Raw genomic sequence first — 21,898 nt, 5'->3', positions numbered from 1 at the left:
GTTGGAGGTAACTCTTGCTTTTTTTTTTTAATTACATTTTAATTTAGCATTTACAAGCTAATCCAAGATTATTTTTTCCTCAAACACATTCTTTTCAGCGTACATTCCAAATGTGCTGACAGCCAAACGTCCAGGCTCAGTTAGCATCTCGTACCCGTGACATCAATTAAATGGAGTAATACAACAAATAGCCTCTCGTCTGAAAAGACAAAAAACACTTCTGTTTGGGGAAGTAATCCAAAAAACAAAAAATCTATCTGAGCGCGCTCACGACATCCGGTCCCATGTCGCACAGTCATGAGGCATGCGTTCATGTGCCGTTTTTTAAGACCATCAATGACTTGCTAATGAAGTCACAGCCAAAACAATATGAAAAAAATAAATAAAGCAGATCTGCGTGAGGTTTGGTCCCATTCAAACTATACAGCAGAAGTATATGGAAAGCGGTTTGAGCATTTATTCGACACCCTCTTCAAACAATCTGGGTTACTTTTCACCCAACAGTTTTAAGAGTGTAAAGCTGGATATCAAGGATATGGAATACATGCTCAAATGTGTTTCCATAGGAGTAATATGTTATTTACTATACAAAGACAGTGGTGACTTTCCTGGAAATTCTTCATGAAAATCGCAGTCAACAATACAAAGCAAGGTACTCCCGTTGAAAGAAGTTTCTAGAAAAGGATTCTACAAGATTGTTAGTGCCTTTAGCATGCAACGTGATGTCTGAGTGGAGCATGCTCTCATAACAAGATGCAGCTTAAGGACACGAGGCAATAAAATCTCTCATAATAAGTTATTTTTTTATATGTAGATACTTGAAGGGTGTTGCGGCGAAAGTGAAATTCAACACTAGAATTGTGTTCAAAATGTTGCAGTTTCTTAGGATTTTAGCCACGCTAGTTAACGCATCGTTACTATAGCAAATTGTCACAAAAAGTCTGAATTTATTCGAGAAAAAAAAGGTTGAGAAATGTTTTTTAATTAAAAATCCTAATCTTACGAAAATAAAGTGGGTTTTTGTCAAAATAGTCATTGTTTTGAGAATAAAGTCAAATTTTTGTAGACAAATGTCACACTTTTATGAGAATAAAGTTAGATTTTTTTAATAAAATAGTCACAATATAAAAACAAATAAGATGTAATTGTATGAGGAAAACGTTGCACTGCTATATAAATTAAGTTGTGTACATTTGTTTTGCCAAAAGTAGAAAAAAGTAATTTATGAGAGTAGTTTTTTTTTTTTGAGGAAAAAAGGTCAGAATGCTACAAAGATGACATCAGATTTTTTTAAGAGTCATACATTTTACCAGGGAAAAGTAGTAAACATGTAAAAAAAATCAAATCAGTATTTTATTCTTGCTAAATTACCTGTTTGTTTGTTTCTTGTAATATTTTACCGTAATCTTGACATTGCCACTTTATTCTACGACATTATTGCCGCAATATTGTCTGTTTTCTGTAGGGTGGGGGGAGGGACTACCCCCCCCCCCCCCGCTTGCGCTATGAAATTTTGGCCATGACAAGACATCATTCCTTATATTACATGGTTAAAGACGTCTTGTATTTTAGAAAGTAACACTAAACTTCACAATATTCGGTACAGAACGACAGTAACAATATCCTGCTTGTAAATATATATATACTGTTATATATACGATCTCTCTATCTCTGCTTGTGAATTTATGGCTTATCATTTGGAATGTTACTTATCTATCCAAAAGGTTTAGAATTGGGACACTTTGATGTAAAAGTGTTGTAAACAAGAGTAGTGCAGATTGTCTGACAACTCGTCTTGTGGCTGAAGAGGAATCCACGCCTGTGCGGACGCTTCCAATGGGATTTCAAAACACTGATCTAACTCCTTCCCTGAGATTAGGCAGTGAATTTTGGGCCAGAATTTTTAAACACAACTCCAGTAGATCCTCCAAAGTTCAAAAATAGTTCTGTTAGTTCTACTTAGTTCTGTTTTACTTTGTTTTAGGTTTTGTGAGCGCTAATGAGTGTCATGCCATTTCCATTGTTTCTTATGGTAGAACTGAACAATTCGGGGGGTTGGGCTTAGTTTTGTCCTTGTGGAGGTTCCATTGTGTTTGCCACATGCTGAAGGAGCGTCATAGAGGCGACTGACTGGAATACTTAGCACAACAATACCAACACCGAGCGAGACGGGCGTGTGAAATGAGAGCTCGGCATGCGGGATCCGGGCACGGCGTCATGCGCAGACCCCCCCCCCCCCCCCCCCACCCCCCTCCCCGTCATGGCCCCCTTCTACGTGCAATGTGTCAGGCTGAGCTTGGTGACGCCGTCGCGGTGCAGCCGGTAGAGCAGCTTGAACTCGCTGGGTAGCTGGTGGGTCTCTTTCCATGCCGTGGTGAACTTGGTGCCCTTCTTGTCGTAGTAGTGGTACGGCAGGTCCTTGCCCGTGTTCGGGTCCCAGCCGAAGGGCCAGAAGCCGTACAGGTGGATCTCGTCACACATGGCCGACGCCAGCGTGTACATGAGAATGCCGGTGCTCAGGCGCTTGGGGGAAAGGTTCTTTGTCTTCCAGTATCTGTCCGACGGGACAACAAAATAAGTTTTATAAATAATATTTTCTTTCAGCCATTACCCGCGCCTTAATCACAATATAGATATTCTGAATGCTAGCACCGTTTGAGTAATCAGGAGACTCTTATATTAGCTTGGGGCAGAGCAGTTAAGGTGATAGCATTTAAATCCAAAGCGCAGTTTGGAATCCTGCCAACAAGTGAACATTTTCCCAGAAATTACTTGTTTGTAGTCGCATAGATGCTCATTTTATGAGGTAAGGAGCCGAGATGGCAGACGTTACAACCTGAAATTCAATTACTGCTAGCATTTATGTTCATTATATAATCTAGAAGTACTGTCGGGTTGTTGTGGCCGCCAAGCAGTCCCTTATACTTCCCCATGGCTTCTCTACTTCAGTGTTAGCATGTATGCTAATGTAGCATCTAGAAAAGCAAATGGCAGCAACTACAAACTTGATTACAGGTTGTTGTGGCTGAGCAGTTAGGACGATGAAGTTGAAATTCACTGAGATTTTCTGCCGTTGGTTTAAATCAGGCCAAGAACGGAGGAATTTTCCGGAACGTTGAGGTTTTCTACTTTAGTTAGTGGTAACATTCATGCTAATGTTAGCATCTGGAAAAGGTTGCAGTGGCCAAGTAAGCAAGGTCACGGGCTTGAATCATTACAACGGATGAATTTTCCAGAACTTCCCCATGGCTTCGCTACTTCAGTTAGTGTTAGCATGTATGCTAATATAGCATCTAGAAAAGCAAATGGCAGCGACTACAAACTTGATTACAGGTTGCTGTGGCCGAGCAGTTAGAACGATGAAGTTGAAATTCACTGAGATTTTCTGCCGTTGGTTTAAATCAGGCCAAGAACGGAGGAATTTTCCGGAACGTTGAGGTTTTCCACTTTAGTTGGTGGTAACATTTATGCTAATGTTAGCGTCTGGAAAAGCATATTACAGGTGGTTGTGGGCAAGCAAGCAAGGTAACGGGCTTGAATCGTTACCAAGGATGAATTTTCCGGAACTTCCCCCTGGCTTCTACTTCAGTTAGTGCTAGCATTTATGCTAATAGTAGCATCTGAAAAAGATTGAATGGGGCCGAGCGGTTAAGGAGATGGACTGAAAATCCTTTCAGTTCTTCTCATAGCTCATACAAGGTCAAATCCTCTCAAAGGAGACTATTGACAATTCCGAGACAACATCACGAGTCAATTCGGGGAAATCTCTCTGCTCATTGAAAAGCATTGGAATTTGGATTGTTGTAATTTTACTTGTGAGTATTACTTTGATTTCATAATGTAATGAAATGTCATTTAACTACTATCACAATCTTCCTGGTTTGTATGCTACTCACAGGCAAAAGCAATACAATACGGCATTTGTTTTCACCGGGTAAAGGATATGTTTGCAATGCGTTTCATTGTGGAAATATCAGAAATGCCCGGATATTCGGAATTGTCAATTCTCATATTTTTTATATATTTTTTTCTGCTGGGTTGTGTATAAAAGGCATCTTCTGCTACAGCCCTCATTCTTTTAGCATTGTTTAGAAGTATATTCATAATTAACAATCTTGCTGTCTTACTTGTTGACGTCGTGCATGATGTTTCCAGGCCAGGCCAGCTCCACCTTTAGCTGGCCTTTGTGCTCCACAAAAAAGTCCACCAGGGTGCGAGTGACGGTAGCCGACGTATGTAAGAAGAAGGCTGGGATCCACAAGATGGCGCCCTCTAGCTTCTTCAGGTGCAGGAAGAAATTGTTACGGTCCTGGATGGTCAGCAGGTTGTTGTAGTACCTCTCCAGGATGCTGGGGTTGAAGGTGGTCAGGTTGGTCTTGCGGCCCACGTCCTTGGCGTACACCTCGGTCGGGGCGAAGTTGCAGCGAAAGACGAAATCGGCGCGGTCGATCTCGGAGCCGCACTGGCTGCCCGTCAGGATGCCGCTGTTGCCCACCACGGCGCACGTGCCGTAATGCTTGTCCAGGATGGGCGAGGCGTCGGGCAGCAGGGACTTGAAGTTGTTGCTGATGGAGAACACGTACTTGTGGCTGGAGTAGTCGAAGTGCATGAGCTGGCCCACGCGGACGCTGCTTTTGGTCAGAGAGAAGTTGTGCGGAATGTCGATGAAGTTGAAGATGTCCTTCCTGACACAGAAGTACAGACACTTGAGTTTATTGGTCCCGTCCAGGTGAGCATTTGATTTATTTCCACTTTGCCCAAAAATGTGTACATAAACAGTGAGAATCATTGCAAAGATCGACTAATATTACTGCATCTTACTGAATCAGTTGTGAAACTGTTCTTCATGTGCGTATCTATCTCTGTATTTTACTGCCCCCAGGTGGCCATGGTGTGCACAACAGAAAGACCAGCATAATGTAATTCAAAGTCAAGCCAAAAAAAGGGTCTAAAACTGTTTAATTATTTCCCATCTATTTAATGATATCATTAGAGTATGTTTTGACAAGGAACAATATGAAAGAGTGATATTTTTCAGATATAAAAAAAAAATTGGGGGGGGGGGGCTGGAACGGATTAAGAATATTTTCATTCATTTCAATAAGAAAAGATGATTTGAGATACAAGTGTGGTGACAACACAATTGAAACCCATAACTCAAAGCATCACTATTTATGTGAATACCTCCAAACTCAAATGTTTTTCACTCTGCAGCTTAAGTAAAGCGATTGGCCTCATTTTTCCGATACTTTTGTTTTATCCCACATGAAAGCAAACATCACTCCAAGGGGCATCCCTCCCAGACAGGTCTAAAGCCGGAATGTCCCCATGATTCTTCCAGTCTGGGAATTCTCTCACATCTTTCTCATTTCCTTTGGCATCAGTGAACAAGGCCACATCAAAACGGCCCCCACCGACACAAAACGTCTTTATCTTACCTCTGGTGGAAAAAGGCAGTCTTGTTGAACTTCCACTTGGTCGGCTTCCCTTGTAGTTCCTCGTTTAGGGCGTTGGTCAGCGGGATGAAGGAAGGGTCCAGGAAATTCATGGCGAACTGCGATCTGATGATGAGGACACACATGTTGGTGTGTAATTGTTTTGGTTCCGTCCTCATTTGCTGCCACCTCTAAGACTAACCCGTTTGTAGTATTTTTGAAACAATCTAAGGAGATCCAGTGCAAGAGCTGTATTTGAAAATCTAGCCAGTGCTTTTTCTTTTTTCAATAATTTGTGTACATTTTTCAAGTTTTCCAAAACACTAAAAAACAAAATAATTCAAAAATAATAATGATAAATAAATAAATAATCCAGCACTTTTTTCTAATATTCTCAATCCAAAAGTACAGTATACCACATGTCAACAGTCAACATAATGCATGCTAGCCAAAGTACATGTGGTGGTCCAAAGCATACCACATCAAACGCCTTCTCTATCACAGAATGGAGCTATAAAGTAAATACTCGTGAGCCAAAGCATACCACATCGTGTGCAATCAATCATGGAAAAAATAACAAGCCATTTTGAAACCGTCATAAAAAACGTAATCATATAAAAAAAATCTCTTGACTATTCAGTAACATTATACGCTAAAGTTCCACCTGCACTCCGACTGACAAGCATACATAAGGCGACCATGCACAACATCCCCACGGCCTCGCCCACCACCCTCCCACCTGACCGCACCTTTCCCCACGCACATCCCCGCTCATCGCTCACCGGAAGCCCGCGTGGAACATGATCCTGGGGCCCCCGACGGGCGTCCCGAAGAGGCTGTCCTTGCGCAGGGACACGTAGCTGATGAGCGACAGGATGAGCACCGCCACGCAAAGGATGATCAGACCCAAGGCGCGGGCCACGCGGACCATCTTGGCAAGGGGAAGCGGCCTCACTCGGCGCTCGTCGTCGTCGTCGTCGTCGTCGTGATGGTGGTGGTCGTCGTCCGGCCCAGCGTCCGCATCACCGCCGTCGCCGCAGCTTTTGCTTCTTCTTACACTGGTGCCCCGGCGCTCCGCGGCGGTTCATGGCCGGCTGCGGGAGTCTTTTTTCGGATGCATGGTGAGGATGGAGCTCGGATGGTTGTCATTCCCCCCCCCCTTAGTACTGCCTTCCTCCTCCTCCTCCTCCTCCTCTTCCTCCTCCTGCAGGCTTCATCAAGGAGATGGAGCCAGAGTGCGCGCGCGCACAACACACGCACGCGCAGGAAAGCTAGTCCAATAACATAATGGAAGTGTGTGTGTGTGGGGGGGGGGGGGGGACTTTTGCGCATTAATCACGATTTATAGGGAGATTTTGCTGCCTGAGAGAGTAAAAATAATGAGAGGGGGGGGGGGGGGAGCCTCCAAAGATTTAACCCACAAATGCTCATATAATCAATCCATCCATCCTTTTTCTTAACCGCTTGTCCTCACAAGGGTCGCGGGGTAAACGCTGAACCGGTTGCCAGCCAATTGCTCATATAATGTTGAATAATAATAATTTTAAAAGGGCAAATGTCACACATCAACTTTATTTAGAAGTATTAAGATGCCGTTAATCGTGACGTACAATCATTTTTGCATTAGCTATCAAAAATGCAAAATCGGAATAAAAGTACAATATAAATATTGAAACAAACAAACATTTTTTTACTGTAGGCCGATAGTGAAGACCTATTCGGCTAATGTGGCTAAAGTCAAGAGTAGGTTCTTGAAGTGTGCCACCAATAATGGCGCGCGAGGCCCCTCTAGTGGTATTCTAGGAATTTTTTTGGGTGGTACTCTACTTTTTTTACAAATTTTGAGAACCATTGCAAAACAAATTTATAAAATAAAACTGCATTACAAGTGTCATTTTTAATTTTTAGAACAATATAATTTGTGATACATTCAAATACTGTACATAAAACATTTTCCCTCACCTATTTTCAGGTGTTCTTTTTTTTTTTTTGCAAAATTATTTTAGTAAACAGTAAAAAAAATAAAAGCTTCCTAATAACACAGCGGCAGAGCAAGCTGGAATTTTCACATTAAAACACAGACTGCATTATATTACATCATGCTACTACTGCATGTTCGCTCAGTCAACAGCAATTAAAAAAAAAAATCTTTCCCACATGTGTCTTGCAACACAGCCACCAAGAAAGCTGCCAAAAATATTGTAATGTTTGTTTTTGTTTTTTGTATAGCTGAGATATATTCGCCAAGCGTGAAGCAAGTCAAATAAAAAACATGTCGATCCGCATCACAAATGGGAGGAAGGGAAGAAGGACCCTTCACCAACGCTGCCCAGAGAGCCGCACGGGCTGTCTTCACCGCTACTCGTGTCCTCCTCACTGCCACTAAAATGCAAATAGGTGAGTTTTTTTAAATGTATTTTTAGAAACCATGTCTAACTCAAAACATATTATCTTATTTAGACAATTTTAACAATAGTAAAAAGCCTGACCTATCGGCATGTCATTAGTAAAAAAAATGTCTTGTTGACCTTAGTGTGTGGTCCCAAGTGTCCTCGGGTATAGTGGGCAGGCGGGGGGTGGCGCAGTGGGCGATGTGCAGACGCTGTTTTGTCCTGCTGGACAACACCCACACCAGCTTTCTGCTGTCGGGCTTGTGGCACCGAGTTGAGCGATACTCTGTCATGCGCATGGCCACCAGGTGCCGCCAGTGGCACAGATCGCCGTCACCCACCTGCGGAAGAATGGCAATGTACATTAAATGCACACTGGGGTACAAGTTATTTTGTAGATCACTGAATCTAGCAGGAATTTTTTTTTTTCACAAAATATTGCAAATATATATATATTTTTAACATTATGTAATGCATAGTTATTTGGAAAAATATTGACAAATATATTTGATTTTTTAAATATTCACTGCTCAAAAGAATTAAGGGAACACTTTGTTTGTTACTAAAACATCGATTTTGTTTTGTTGAAAATTATGAAAAAAACAATTTTGTACTTTTGGTGGGAAACATTTTTTAAAAAGGGGGGGGAGAAAAACATTGAAAAATGTATGTGATTTTGAAAAGTAGTCTATGTTCAAAATATGAAAAAAATACATGGTAAAAAGAGAATCAGTGAAAAAAAACAAAACATTTTTTTAAATTTCTTGAAAAAAGACATTAGACAAATGTTGACAAAAATGTTGAACAACATTTCGAATTTGGGCGAATAAATGAAATAAAAACATTGGAAAAAACGAAAATATGAAATATGTCAGAATTTGTTTAAAAAAATATATATATGAAAAAAAAAAATAAGTAACCCTGAAAAAATAATCAGATTCATTTATTTTTGAAAAAAAATGGAATCCATCTAGATTTAAAAACAACTTTCAGATTTTTTTTTTTTTTAATGTATTGAAAAAGAAAAGAAAAGAAAAAAAGTTGACCAGATTTTCCCCCCCGGCTAAAGTATTGAAGAAGAAAAAATTGAAATACAAGCTTATATTATTATTGGCCCACATTGACACCTTATGTTCCAAACGCACAACATTTGACTGTGCCGTACCTTTGCGAGTCTTTGAAGCTGCTGCAGCATTTTGGACACGGCGGCGCACTGCAGACTTTCGAATTCGTGGCCGACGAGAGCGAGGGCCAGCACGGACGACTGCGGGGAAGAAACTTGGGTCAGCGGTACTCTCGTTAGGATAAAGTGAGAGCGAAAGGGCTTACTTTTGCTTTGGAAAAAACAAGTCGACACAAGCAGGTTTTCAGATGAGCTTCCAGCTTCATGATGCTTGGGATGTCTGTCCTTTAAAAAATATATAAAAGGAATTGATATGTACTGAAATTAAGAAGAAGCAGAGAAGGTCCCCAACTAAACTCCCATAATACTCGCTGTTCCCACAAAGCAAAGATGAATATCCAGTATGCATGCGAGTGGGACCAGAAATTTTTAATTAATAATTTCACTCAATTCACAAAAACAGAGATGTCTGCTTTTGTATTTTGTACTCTTTCGTGTTTTTATATGAGCTTTCAATATTCTGCTCTGGAATGTATCCGCAATAAACGGTTGTTCTCTCTGCACCAGACAAGTAAATAAGGACGTGTTTGCTTACCCCTCATCGCCGCACATGGCACTCAAAGCCGAGTAGTAGAGTTGTAGAAAGGTGAAGGCCGTCACCGCGGGGGTCTCGGGTGCCAGCTTCTGGGCCACGGCGGTCTCCATGCAGCGCAGGTCCGAGGCGGTGAACTTGCTGTGGCTGATGCGGATGAGCTCCCGGCCGGGCGCCACGTCTTTGGCCGCCTCCGTCGCGCCGGCCGCCAAGTGGAGGCAGCACACGGACAAGCACGGCACGTGTTTGGGTTGAACCTGTCACAATCCCCACGAAGGCGACGTGTCAGTCTCGTGATAGCACGCTAAAGCAGCGCGGTATTCCAGGAAGTAGGTCACCGTGAAAACTCAAGCGCAGTAACGCCTTGAGATACGAGTGGCAGAATATTCCGAGTACCGCTTCATTGGCTGATTAGTTAAAACAAATATGCAATGAATAAAATAGCTTAATTGTTGGTCCAATAATGCTTACAACAATAAATATATTGAAATACAAGCAGAATATTTGACTATTTTGCAACAATTTGTGCTTTAGTATTAACTTTACGAGAGAGAGAGAGAAATAAAAATAATTTTTACCATTGGTTTTATATATAATATATAATTTAAAAAAACGATTCTATTTTGTCGCTCAAGTGCAAACAGAAGCGAACAGTTGTGTTTTTAACGTCTTTTTACACTTGTATGACAGCTAAGAATGATTTATATCAAAATTGTAAAAAAATAAAATAAAAGGGACTTGGAACATCATCTGTGCAATTTGTTTTGGGTTTTTGGTGGGCCAAATAGTTTGACCCGGGTTTCAGATTCATTCTGTTTCCAATGCTTCCAATGTGTTGTTGACCATCTTACCTTCATAACTGTGAGTGATCGATCAAACAGATTGACAGCTCGGACAAACGTTTGCGTGCTGTAGCCGAAGAAGTTGGTCAGGCCCCACAGCTCCTCCACTCGGGCGTCTCTGCATTTGGCCGACACGCTGCTCTAAACATTTGAGGTTATTATTGCATTTCTCTGGAGGGTAAACACTGCAAAGAGCAAAAAAAAAAAAAAAGTGGCTCAGTGGGTTACCTCAAAAGACGCAATCATCTTCAAACCACTTTTGCTGGGAAGGAAGTTGCCCTCTCTTGCACAGCAGGACTTCAGCTCCTTCACCAGGGCCTTGTCCAGTCCTCCATGGTCCCTCGTCCTCGAAAAGAACATGCTTTTAGAGCGCTAAGATTCATGCGAAACACACAACAAGAGTGTTTGTACGTGTGTATGAGGGCTGGGGCAGCGCTTTAATGTCTCCTAGCAGGCCACTCCTGCTGGGTGTCATGTATCACTGAACGACAACCCCAAAAAAAAAAAAAAAAAAAAAAACATCCTCTACGTACGTTGTTAACCACATACTATCATGTGCATTACAGAAACAACAGCGTAAACAAAGTCTAAATTAATAAATATAATATACCTGCATTGTAAACAAAGTTTCAAAGGTCGTCGAATTGCACAAAGGTTAAATTATTACAGATAAGGAAGCACCTCCAAGTGTAAACATTCAAGAATACACGTGCATCGTTAAAAAGTTGATTACGGTAGTAAAAACATTAAAGCCGTTACGCGAGAAGGATTGCCCGGACGAGATAAACAATCGCTGATAGGTTGGTCAACTACGATACACGTCATGCACCATGGCGACAAAAACCGGAAAAGGTAGTGAACTCTCATTGTTGCCGCATGAAAACTTTTTTTAAAGTTTTTTTTTTAAGTGTATTTAATGAAGGTTTTTTTTTCCCCGTGATGAAATACATCATTAGCTGATGGAATTCTTTCCTTTTACCATTTTAATATATCGTGAACGTAAGTATAGTTTACTACTTAACACGAAATGGCGATATTAACTCCTAAAGATTACCATCAATTTGGCTTCAATGGTTTGGCTGGCTGCTATTGTCATGCAAAGTGGGGGGGGGGGGGGGGGATTATGCGTTATGATCTGGAGAAACCTCGGTTCTCAGCAACAAATCGTTGGTCCGGTTTCTGGCACAAGGTGGCGGTATAGTTTGTAAATGCTTTGAGACGAGTCACTTTACCCAAGAGAAGATTATTTAAAAAGTGCCCGTTAAGAGTTTTACTTAATTGTTTATTGATGTTATTGTCTTTCGATTAAAAATAAATAAATAAATATACATTATATTTAACTAAATGTATTTGGGAACACTGATTTTCAAAGGCCGTAACTATGAAGACGCCTTTAATGTAGTTCCCATGGCAATGAAACGTAAAGTCAAACTTGGCACCGGATGTTGTCGTAACTTCCAGTTAAGCGACATTGAGCACAGAAATATACAAGTTAAAACCTCATGTTTTACATATTAAACATACGTGTGTCATAGCATCGTGGCATGACGTGATGGACTTACATCGCGAGAATACAATAGCTCGTAAGTTGTTGCCCAGTGAGTGTCGTTAGCTGGCTTGGCTAATGTTAGCCTAGCTGCAACAGAATTGTTTTTATCAACATTTCATTGTGTGAAACTTGTTTTCCAGCCACTCAGGACGTTTTTGGGCTAAGGTTCAACAGTCTGGCGTTGGAGGAGTTGAGGTGGCGATTTTTGTTGTGCCTGTTTTCATTGACACTTTTTATTCATTTAAAATTGTATAAGTGTTTACCAACTTTTACTTTGCTAAGGCTGTCACATAATTTACATTAAAAAAATATTATGGCACACCACCAAACAAAATTGTCACCAAACTGAAACAATGAGTGGTGAAAGTGAAATAGCTTTAAATTGCTCTGAATGCATTACTCTATTTATAATAAATAATATTTTTTTAATAAATAACACCTTTCAGACTGATAACACACCCCAAAATATTGAGATTGAGTAAAAGATTTCGGTGTGTGACAGGTTGTTTTGATTGGGACCCCCTTGACCACTTTTTAAGGAATTGTTGACTCTCTACCAAACTGCCGCTTGCTGTGAAATTCACGTTTCTTGTTTGAACCAGTGAGGAGCTAGAGAAGTGCACCGAGGAAACCCAGAGGCTGCAGGAGGAGGTGGAACATGCAACCAAAGCCGCCTTTGAGAAGTTTGGCTACACATCCAAACACATTTGTACGAAATGAATGAATGGAATGAAACACTGTTATTCTTGATTATTGTAAACCTGCTTTCTTCTTTAGCAGATCCATCTTTGGGCAATTCATCCCATCAGCAATGTCAGAGGGATGTCAGAACCACCAGAATAAAGGCCCAGGAAACGGAGGATGTCATGCTTATTAGTGAGGTCTGTAGAAAGAAAGAATGTTGCTACTTGTTTTACCGGCATATAATAGCATCACTATTTTTCAATTGATTCAAAATCCCATCAGAGACTAAAATAAGTGTCTCATTGTAGACAAGTGCGCGCTTACGTTTCTCAGGTTCAACTTAAAACTAAATCAAATGACAAATTGTCAAAGTTAAAAGGCAAAATCATGAACAAAACAACAACTGGAACGTAAACGTTTCCCCAGAATGTTTGTCAATTTCCACATTAAAATAAACTAGTAGGGTCGTTAGACTTAAGAGGTTGCACTCCGTCTGATTTTTCTGTTTCAGCAGCCAGTGGAAGCTCTAATAAGGTGTAGAGACCCGAGGGATGAACAGGATGTCAGGTAAATGTCAACCTATAATATTTACATACAGTGCATGTAAAAGTCTACACACCCCTGTTCAAATGCCATTTTTTTGGGTGATATTAAGAGATAATTAAAAAAAAATGTCCACCACTAATGTGACCTATAACCTCTACAACGCCATTAGGGGGGGAAAAAATCTTACGAGAGAGGACAAGTAAAAATAAACAACTGCGATAATGGCAAGTGTACGCTCTTATAACTGTTAATGTGGCTGTTTATAGATTTCACAAATAAACTCTTGTCAAATAGGAGTCGTCATACACCTGTCACCATTTTAATTGCCTCTGAGTAACCCCAAATAATGTTCAGGTGTTTTAATAGGCTTTTCCTGACAATTGAGAATTAAAAATTGACATTCAATTGAGTAGTGCAGGTTATAATGTAGATCACATTAATTGTGGAAAAAGTTTTGGATTTTTTTTTTAAAATCTTGTCTAAAAAAAAAAATATATATATATATATATATATATATATATATATATATATATCTGAAAACAACATGACTTTTGAACACGGGTGTGTAGACTTTTTATAACCACTCTATTAACGGCAGGGATTAAATTACATAAAAATGACTCTCCTGACCTGTTAGAATGGAAGAGCTGATTACAAGTGTTGGCCAGGAGGTGGCGACGTTGAACCACGAACTCCGCTCATCCAAAGAAAGCGGACTTCGCATCAGCACCAAGCTGGATCTTCTATGGTAAACGTGAAGGTTTATGACTTTTTTTTTCTCCCCGCCCCTGCTGAGTCAGCATTTTAAATCAAGTTAAAAATGTATTTTCAGGACATCGTTGCAGCAGCAGCAGCTGGTCAGTGAACTGCAGTCAACCCAGTCAGGCTGCAAAGATAAGTTGTTGTGATGAAGATGGTTCCATGTGGTGAGCCCCACTGTGTTTCCTCCAGAAGAAGAGTGACCTGACGGGGTGTAGGTCCCAGGAGGAGGCGCAGACCCCGGGAGGAGAGCGGGAACATGCTCGGCCGGAGGAAAGTGGCCAAGAGACTAAACAGGTAACCCTGAAAAGGTTTAGGGGTGGCATGGAGTACACCTGCACAATTAATCACTTTTCAAGAGATATTCAGAAGGATACAATTTCTCCCAGCTCATCAGTGAAGATAAATACTGACATTAATGTATTCATTCATCCATTTTGGTCGGCAGCTGCCGCGTGTTGCTGTGTGTTTGACAGCTGCTTAAAATCTCAATTTCCAGCCCCTTTGTCTCCTGGAAGAAGCTCAGAGACAGCGTGGGGCCCTTCTTGCCGAAAAAGAGAGCATGAGGCTTGAACTGGAGGACCGAGACAATCTGGTGGAGATGCTCCGGTGTCAGCTGGAGAAGAGCAACCAGACTATCAACAATCTTCACCGGGAGAACCACCTCCTCGGCACCCAGATGAAGCAGCTCCGGGTTGAGCGTGAGAAGCAGCGGCTCGCCATCACGGGTGGGTTCATCACCACAGCCGCTAAACGGCGTTCTAATGGCTTGCATCCAGATCGTTTGGTTGTGAAATTACACAATCACGTGAATCTTTTGTGAGCTGACTTATTTCCCAAAATGTGTGGATCATCATAACCGCCCCACTCTTGAGTTTCTCCGACCATGACATGAAGATCTAATAATTTGATACATTTTTTAAGAGTTCATTTATCTCATTAAATAATCAAGAAATATTCGTTTTCTGGATCCGCCCCTATTATTATGCTATTCATACGCCGGGCCCATCGATATCCCCCGTGGATAGTGGGGACCCATTGGCTTTTGATAAAAAAAATTTTTTTCAAACGTCTCTTGAAGTATCTTAAGATGAAAGTTTCCTGGCTGTGTTGAACAAACAAAGAATTGTATTGATCTTATCGACCAAACCCCTTTTTTTTTTTAATGTGTGTGTTAAACACCCTGCGGTTGGAATTGACACATTTTTGTTTTGTCATTTTTTTCCAGAGGAGCACAAAAAGCTGCAGCCGCTCCACAGCTGCTCCTGCGACAAGCACCGCGACGTCGTGCTGAGACTCCGGGGCCGGCTGAAGAGCTCTCAGACGGAGCTGGACCAGGTCAGAGGCGCTCTGAGGACCCTAGAAGGGGACCAGACCAACGCACTTCAGGCCCGAGTCCAACATCTGGAGGAGACACTGGATAAAGTGAATCAGGTGAATGAAGGACACCCAAAAACAAAAACTGTAGAGAGTACCAGATATTTATTTGAGAAGGTGCCTTTATATGTCCTGCTCTGGTGCTTGAACCCAGTACTGGGCAAGCGGACCGTAACAACTAAATGTGAAAATAATGGCGACAAATAAATCTTTAACTATTCAACTGCAGAGAATACAAGGTGTTTATTAGAGACGAGTCCTTAATTTGGCTTTTTTTGCCTTCAAATAATGATGACTTAAATAACCTCATTGGCCTCCCTTACTGCATTAGGAGCGGTCCTACCACAACGTGGAAAGCCAGCGGCAGGCACAGGAGCTGGCCTTGGTCAAGGAGGAGAAGAGGCAAGTGGCCCGCGAACTGGACGCCGTCCGCTCCAAGGACAAACATTTGAGAGAGAGGATTAGCGAGCTGGAGGCCATCCTTCACAAGGTCACGCTCCGCCACGCACGCTTGCAGCTCCAAATGGCTTCTTTTCGGGACGTTTGCTTTGTGGTGTAGATGACCGAGGGCTTCGCCAACTGTCAGGAGTTCATCCAGCTGAAGGAGCAGGAGTTCTTCCGTCTCAAACTGAAACACGTGCTGGACTTGAAGGTAGAAATCGAATTTAGTGTACACTGGTCATAACTTAAGGCACAGATAAGTTGCTCAATAGCGCCCTCTGGAGTGTGTGACCAAAAAATCAGCTACTGACAACAGTTGTATTACACAGTTCTATAGTGATTTTTTTTTAATCTTGAACTTGACAAGTACTCTATATATTAAAAAAAAAAGACTAAAACTAATTAAACCTGAACTAAAAGTAAAAAAATAAATAAAATTAACTAACTAATTTGCTCTAAAAACGAATTCAAACTAACTCAATTAAAAAAATAATAATAATAAATGGTGAAAAAAATGGTGAAAAAAGGACCCAAAAACATGGGGAAAAAAACAAATGAATGAAAAACAAAACTAATTTGAGAATTCGACTGTATACTCAAAATTCATAAATCATCAAATTTGCTGGTTGTCTACCATAACCGGATGTAATTGAAATTGACCCGAATGTCAGCCATTTTGGTTTGAAGCAGCCATTTCGGGTGAATTCCAGGACTTTGCCAGTTCTATGACCACTTCCTTAAGGGAATTCACCCAAATTAGGCGTTTCTGTCAAAAAATTATGAACATCATATGATTGGAATCATAAAGTTCCTTAAGATACATCAGTCAATTTACGGACAAGCTGTAGGTTCACAGGGAGAACAACCCCACCCCTCTTTGATACGTTGAGATGCTTTCGGCTTATACAGTATATCACATAATAGTGAGGCCTCACCCTCGTCAGGGTACTGTAAAATAAACACTGTATATAAATAAACCCTCTCCCATCTCTCCACTGGACGTAGTGAGGAACACGGTGTGCGTTTTTTTTTCCCCCTCTGTAGGAATTCCAAGGTGAAAATGTAACTCCACCTGGATTGGACTCGCTGATCCCATCTGTTGCACTCGCTGATCCCCGTCCTTCCACGCGGGACGCCCGCAACGCCCGGATTACGGTAACGCTCTGCATCTGTCTGCTCTTGGCCAACGCATGACTCAACACTTCTGCTCGATGTCATAAATCATGTACAGTCATTTACTATCACTTTCCTCTATCTTCAGACAGCCTGATGAAGGTAGCATCGAAGTTGCGGTAATTATAAACCTTTAAACAACAGATATTTGAACAAAAAGGGAAGCAACACATGCGACTAGAGCGTACGATACTCACAGGCATATATTCTTTGTCCTCTGCAAAAACAAATATTACTGTAGCTTAGTTGCCACGAATCGAAGTGTGTTTTGTGTTATTACTGTATGTTTTAAAAAAGCAAAATACTGTAAGGTGTTATTTTTTTTAAACGGGGGGGGGTCCATCATTTTTGTCTTTTTTTTTGTGAGGTTGTAACAGATTAATGGCATTTCCATTCATTTCAATGGGGAAAGGTGATTTCAGATGAGTTTTTTGAGTGTAGCTTGTAAATCTATCCATCTATCAGATCTTTTGTACGTGAAGTAATCTGAGCATTAAAACATCTCTCCCCATGCAGGAGAGCCACACCCGGGACCGGCTCTCACGGAGCCTTGGAGGACCACACACCGACAACGCCGCCCTCAGGAGGAGGTCCGCACCGGCGAGAACGCACAAACCGGCATTGTACGTCCCCCTCCCTCCATACGCTAGGAGGATTAGCTTTGTTCCCAGGCTAGCCGGGGTCAAAAAAAAAAAAAAAACATGTGATGTGACAAAGTAGAAGTAAGAGGAAGTCATTGTATGAAAGTGGGCGGAGGGGAATGTCAGCTTAGCAGAATGACTGCTTTGCAAAATGCCACAAAATCAAACACGATAGACAACCTAAAACATTTTTTCCCATAGGACAAACTATCCCCTTTATAAAACCTTTACTAATTGTACATGCAAGGGTTTAAAGCAGGGATGGGCAAAGTTGGCATTCATTTTGACGTAAAAAAAAAAAGAAAAGAAAAGTATTCTGCATGTTTTTACTTAATTTCTCATTAAATAATTGGTGAATTAATTTATTTAAAAATGTTATAAAACCAGTTTATTTGCATTTTTTTTTTTTAAATAGCATTTTAAAACAGTACTACTTTTCCCCAACAGCGTCGAACAGGCCAAAGCAACCCGCCGGCGAACGACATGCAACAGGTAAACACTCGTGACCTTTTGCCTACGCTGTGGCTAACCAAGCCGCTAACGTCATTGTTTTTGTTTCTGCCAGTGAGACAACGACAGAGATGGCAGAGAGTGAGCGGCCGCTGTGTTTTTCTAACCTTGGGCATCCTTCTTAATAGCAAATCTCCCACAGACAGTACAAAGCAACAAATCATTGTTATTTTACACTAAACCGTCGACAGTTTTTACAAGGCACACCTTCTGGATTCTCCAGGTCATGTTCAGTCATGTTCGATGACCGCGACGCGGCACACTCTCTACCCGTGGCGGCGGGCGTCGGGTTGCAGGTCACCTGTACACGCCCTTCTCACCTCTGACCCGGGACACAGCTGACAGACACGGCAGTAAGTGGTTAAAGTGTACTAAGCACGTGCAAATAAATGGAGGAAAGGACTCTAAAACTAAGCGGTTAGCTATTTAACCTTTCGTATTATGTCTTGCAGAAATCTACATTCACAAGCAAGATGAGAATCATGTCTCAGCAATACATGTATATTTTTGCAAGGCATAATTTAAATAAAATGCCTTTTTATAAGTGATATGGTGGATTTATTGTTTTCTACTGTATGAGTGTGTTGTAATTGATATACAGTTACATGTAAGTGATGGGAGCAAGCAAGAAAAAAAGTATGATCAATAAATGTGCAACATTTACTGTATAAAAAATATTTTAATACATAGTGGACAGACAGCACTGTAAGTGATGAAGGCAGGAATATAAAATGAAATGAGCAGGGGAAATTCCATAAAACTTTTTTGACGTAAATGCATTTAAAAAAAAATAGGCTCGTTTAGAGAATGTTTGTTTAAAAAAATCTGACATTTTGTACACTGTACAGCTTATTCCGGACAGCGGAGCCCAAAATTAAAAAATAATAGCATTTAAACATAAACATTTAAAATTTTTATTTCATGGCCTCAGTGGGATTTAAAGTAGTCATGCAGACACAAACAAAGAGGAGTTTCACAACTACTACTGTACAGTAAAGTGACTCAGTGATCTGCAGTCAGTCTTTTAGCAGATTATAAAGAATATATGGTTGAGTATTGCCTGTCAGCATGTTTGAATATCTGTTGCCAAAGCATTATCACACCACCACATAGCTTGTCTTTGTTGTTTAAGTGCTAGCATAAAGCTATGAGTCCTTGAGGCAAAGCTAAAGTATGTGATTTGTGTCAAATCTAAAACAAAAAAGAATCTTTGTTTATTATTAGTTTGACATTAGGCAGGCGGTAGGATTAAAAAATACTTTAAAAATAATTACACAATAAATATATATATATATATAAAAAAAAAAAAAGAAGAAGCTGTGAATGAATAAATCTTATCAGTTCTGAAATTAAAAACTGAGATTATGAATGTCAAAGGAACAATGTCATAGCATGACGTCCACCAATCGGGTCGCTCCGATGTCATCCACGATGCTGCTTCCAGCCACAAGTGCGAAACTGCACTTGCGAAACCGCAAACGTCTTTCTTTGGGGCAGATGTTTCTTGTTTTCGGTCCCGTCCCCCCGCTCATGTGTGGTCCTCCTCCTCCTCCTCCTCCTCTTCGTCCTCTTCCACCAGCGTAGGAGGCAGTTGTTTGTGCACGTTTGGCTCTTAGGACAGATAGCACCACCTCACGCAGCCGTGGAATCAAAACAAAGACTTGCTCCACATTCGAGGATATAAACATGCTCATTTGGCAAAGTCAGTTTAGTTTCCTCCATGTTGTAATGATTACAACGAGAGAGCAATAACAAGTAACAGGTGGAGCAATCGACAGATGAATCGATTATTATCATTGATTGCAGCTCTGAAGTCAAGACACCAATGTGTACTATTTCTCAACCAACGTATTTGGGTTGACAAAAGTAGTGGCACGTTTTGTCCTTCATGAGACTCACCTTTGGCCTTTTGATGGGAGTCAGAATTCGTCACTTGGTGACGACGCTATTGCACGACGACACTATTATGCTCCCGACGTCACCAAGGCTAACCGGCTCGCGTGTCGCTCGTCCTTCTAACTTCGCCTCTTACATGACACTGATATTTCATTGATTCCTTATCAAAATACAAGCAGTTGACATGTTGATTGTGGGCCCGCGCTGTTCACAAGGCCGTCTCCCATTCGGCACATCGTGTGCCGACAACCAATGATAAGACACAAAAGCAAAAGAAAAGAGCAAATGTTTAAACAGCGGGAAGGAGCGATATTGCCTTCGAGTGTGCGCTAATTTGTGTGCTGTACTGATAGTTTAACAAAACGCTGGAGGGAATTACACGAACGTCACATGTTTTGTGTAAAGGGGTCACAGGAGGCTTTAGCATGTCTGAACAGGAAGTGCGTTGCCGTTTCATCCTCACAAAGGAAGTTGCGGGTTTGTGGTTGTTTTGTCTTTATAGCCCGCTTTTATCTCCCATGTTTGTCCAGTTGGGACGTTTTTAGATTAAAACAAACATTTATATTAGTATTGTAAAATTGAAAAAAAAAAAAAAAAAACTTATGGGGAACTTGTATTTATGTATTGTGTATGTGCTAACAATACAATTGTGCCCTAATTAATTATTTTTTGTGTGGCTTTATTTATTTTAGATGTACAGTGGACCCTCAATTATAAACATAATTTATATATGCAAATATATATGCAGTATAAAACACTGATAAACCTGCAATGTGTGTTACACTTAAAAAATAAAACAAAAATTAAGATATCCAATGTTTTTTTTTTTTATTCTCCAATATGCAAATCCACAGGTGCCAAACCGAGTAGGCGGGGTTCCACTGTATTTATATATTTATTTTTCATCCACATCGCTTGACCTCGCTTGGGTCATATGAATGACTTAAATCTGTAAGTCATGCTATTGTAGTAGTGGCGATGTGTAATTTAAACACTGGCCTAACAAGGAGACTCAACGGTCCTCTTAACGCTAACATAAAAGTGCCGCGTGGAGAGAAAGTTTATGTGTTCTTTACGACTTCAGTAACTTTATTAAACGTTCTCCCGCGTGTGCTTTGGGGGCAAATTGCTGCAAATCTAGTAAGTAGGTGGTAACGACTCGAGTGCAACAGCTGCAGAGGCTATAAATGGACCCGACCCGAGCCGAGCATGTCCCGCATACGCTGATGGACCCTATGTTTAATTGGACCCATGTGATGTTACCATGGCTACCAAATCACGCTATCCACTGTCTTCATGGATGCTTGCTATGAAATGCGTTCCATCAATATTAAAACATATTTTGAGGATGAGGAAAGAACCTTTGTTTTCTTTACGTTTGCCAAACATTCTGCTCTAAAATTCACCAGCTTGGTTAACTTCTTGGCTGTGGTTTCCTCCAGAAATGGCTAAAGATTGTCAGGGAATTTGTGTTAACACTTGTGTGGCACTACGACACGAGTGTTTGTTTTACCTTTGCGATCACACCGTGTTCCCTTTTGGGGACCATTAATTAATGCCTGGGCGGGAGGGCTGGGCGGGGGGTCCCTGGTGCAATGAGAACACCACTGGGACACCGAGGTTTCACTTTGACTGCTGATTACCTCTGTTGATAGAAACATAGTTCACTTTGAGTGAGCTTCGGTGACACAGTGTACTTAATGTGAACATTATTCCACGGGTCAGCGTGTTCAGCGTTTTGCATCATTAGTAAGGTCAAAGGACTCCCAAAAAAGTAGCTCAAACTTGAAATGATGACCGCGGTTTATACATTCATACATTACGGATGCACTGATACCACTTTTTTTTTAGACTGATTACAAGTTTTGAGTATTTGAGTACTCACTGATAAGCGAGTACTGATATTTGAAAACGCCAATTCAGCTTGAAATTGTGATTTT

The 21,898-nt window shown here is 41.0% G+C and overlaps 3 protein-coding genes across 18 annotated transcripts in view; 1 reads left to right on the top strand and 2 right to left on the bottom strand.

The window, feature by feature from the left end:
* Positions 1 to 2,263: 2,263 nt before the first annotated feature.
* LOC147173374 (alpha-N-acetylneuraminate alpha-2,8-sialyltransferase ST8SIA3-like) lies at positions 2,264 to 6,646 on the bottom strand. The gene is made up of 4 exons (XM_086075691.1): positions 6,218 to 6,646; positions 5,439 to 5,561; positions 4,128 to 4,685; positions 2,264 to 2,554 (listed from the first exon to the last, which is right to left on the bottom strand). The coding sequence occupies exons 1-4, from the start codon at positions 6,364 to 6,366 to the stop codon at positions 2,272 to 2,274; spliced, it is 1,113 nt and encodes a 370-aa protein (XP_085931817.1). The 5' UTR covers positions 6,367 to 6,646; the 3' UTR covers positions 2,264 to 2,271.
* The window catches only part of LOC147173372 (uncharacterized), a 32,311-nt gene continuing 12,690 nt past the window's right edge, over positions 2,278 to 21,898 (top strand). For 2 of the 15 annotated variants that reach the window (XM_086075675.1, XM_086075676.1), the window contains exons 1-17: positions 11,292 to 11,381; positions 12,072 to 12,126; positions 12,534 to 12,640; positions 12,709 to 12,812; positions 13,127 to 13,182; positions 13,799 to 13,909; positions 13,994 to 14,018; positions 14,113 to 14,217; positions 14,420 to 14,648; positions 15,149 to 15,354; positions 15,629 to 15,787; positions 15,857 to 15,949; positions 16,783 to 16,893; positions 17,428 to 17,534; positions 18,000 to 18,044; positions 18,118 to 18,143; positions 18,286 to 18,415. In XM_086075675.1, the coding sequence (XP_085931801.1) occupies positions 11,342 to 11,381; positions 12,072 to 12,126; positions 12,534 to 12,640; positions 12,709 to 12,812; positions 13,127 to 13,182; positions 13,799 to 13,909; positions 13,994 to 14,018; positions 14,113 to 14,217; positions 14,420 to 14,648; positions 15,149 to 15,354; positions 15,629 to 15,787; positions 15,857 to 15,949; positions 16,783 to 16,893; positions 17,428 to 17,534; positions 18,000 to 18,044; positions 18,118 to 18,143; positions 18,286 to 18,404 (1,698 nt within the window). In that variant the 5' untranslated portion in view covers positions 11,292 to 11,341 and the 3' untranslated portion in view covers positions 18,405 to 18,415. Of the gene's footprint in view, positions 4,730 to 5,096; positions 6,557 to 6,859; positions 7,833 to 11,277; positions 11,382 to 11,664; positions 11,966 to 12,071; positions 12,127 to 12,533; positions 12,641 to 12,708; positions 12,813 to 13,126; positions 13,183 to 13,798; positions 13,910 to 13,993; positions 14,019 to 14,112; positions 14,218 to 14,419; positions 14,649 to 15,148; positions 15,355 to 15,628; positions 15,788 to 15,856; positions 15,950 to 16,782; positions 16,894 to 17,427; positions 17,535 to 17,999; positions 18,045 to 18,117; positions 18,208 to 18,285; positions 18,416 to 18,514; positions 18,611 to 21,898 lie in introns of those variants that run through there. The other 13 variants (XM_086075677.1, XM_086075688.1, XM_086075690.1 and 10 more) reach the window with 13 other exon arrangements.
* LOC147173373 (cyclin-G2-like) lies at positions 6,988 to 11,164 on the bottom strand. 2 transcript variants are annotated; one of them, XM_086075693.1, is made up of 8 exons: positions 10,993 to 11,164; positions 10,611 to 10,728; positions 10,392 to 10,523; positions 9,544 to 9,797; positions 9,155 to 9,233; positions 8,991 to 9,089; positions 7,964 to 8,166; positions 6,988 to 7,817 (listed from the first exon to the last, which is right to left on the bottom strand). In XM_086075693.1, the coding sequence occupies exons 2-8, from the start codon at positions 10,626 to 10,628 to the stop codon at positions 7,721 to 7,723; spliced, it is 882 nt and encodes a 293-aa protein (XP_085931819.1). In that variant the 5' UTR covers positions 10,629 to 10,728; positions 10,993 to 11,164; the 3' UTR covers positions 6,988 to 7,720. The 2 variants fall into 2 exon arrangements, with proteins under 2 accessions (XP_085931819.1, XP_085931818.1); XM_086075692.1 differs by lacking the exon at positions 10,993 to 11,164 and having other exon boundaries at positions 10,611 to 10,875.

This window comes from Leptonotus elevatus, chromosome 5 (genome assembly GCF_054856555.1).
Source record: "Leptonotus elevatus isolate MCC_2025b chromosome 5, RoL_Lele_1.0, whole genome shotgun sequence".
Classification (NCBI taxonomy): Eukaryota; Metazoa; Chordata; class Actinopteri; order Syngnathiformes; family Syngnathidae; genus Leptonotus; species Leptonotus elevatus.
Note: the sequence above shows the minus strand (reverse complement) of the source record. Positions and strands in the feature narration are given on the sequence as shown.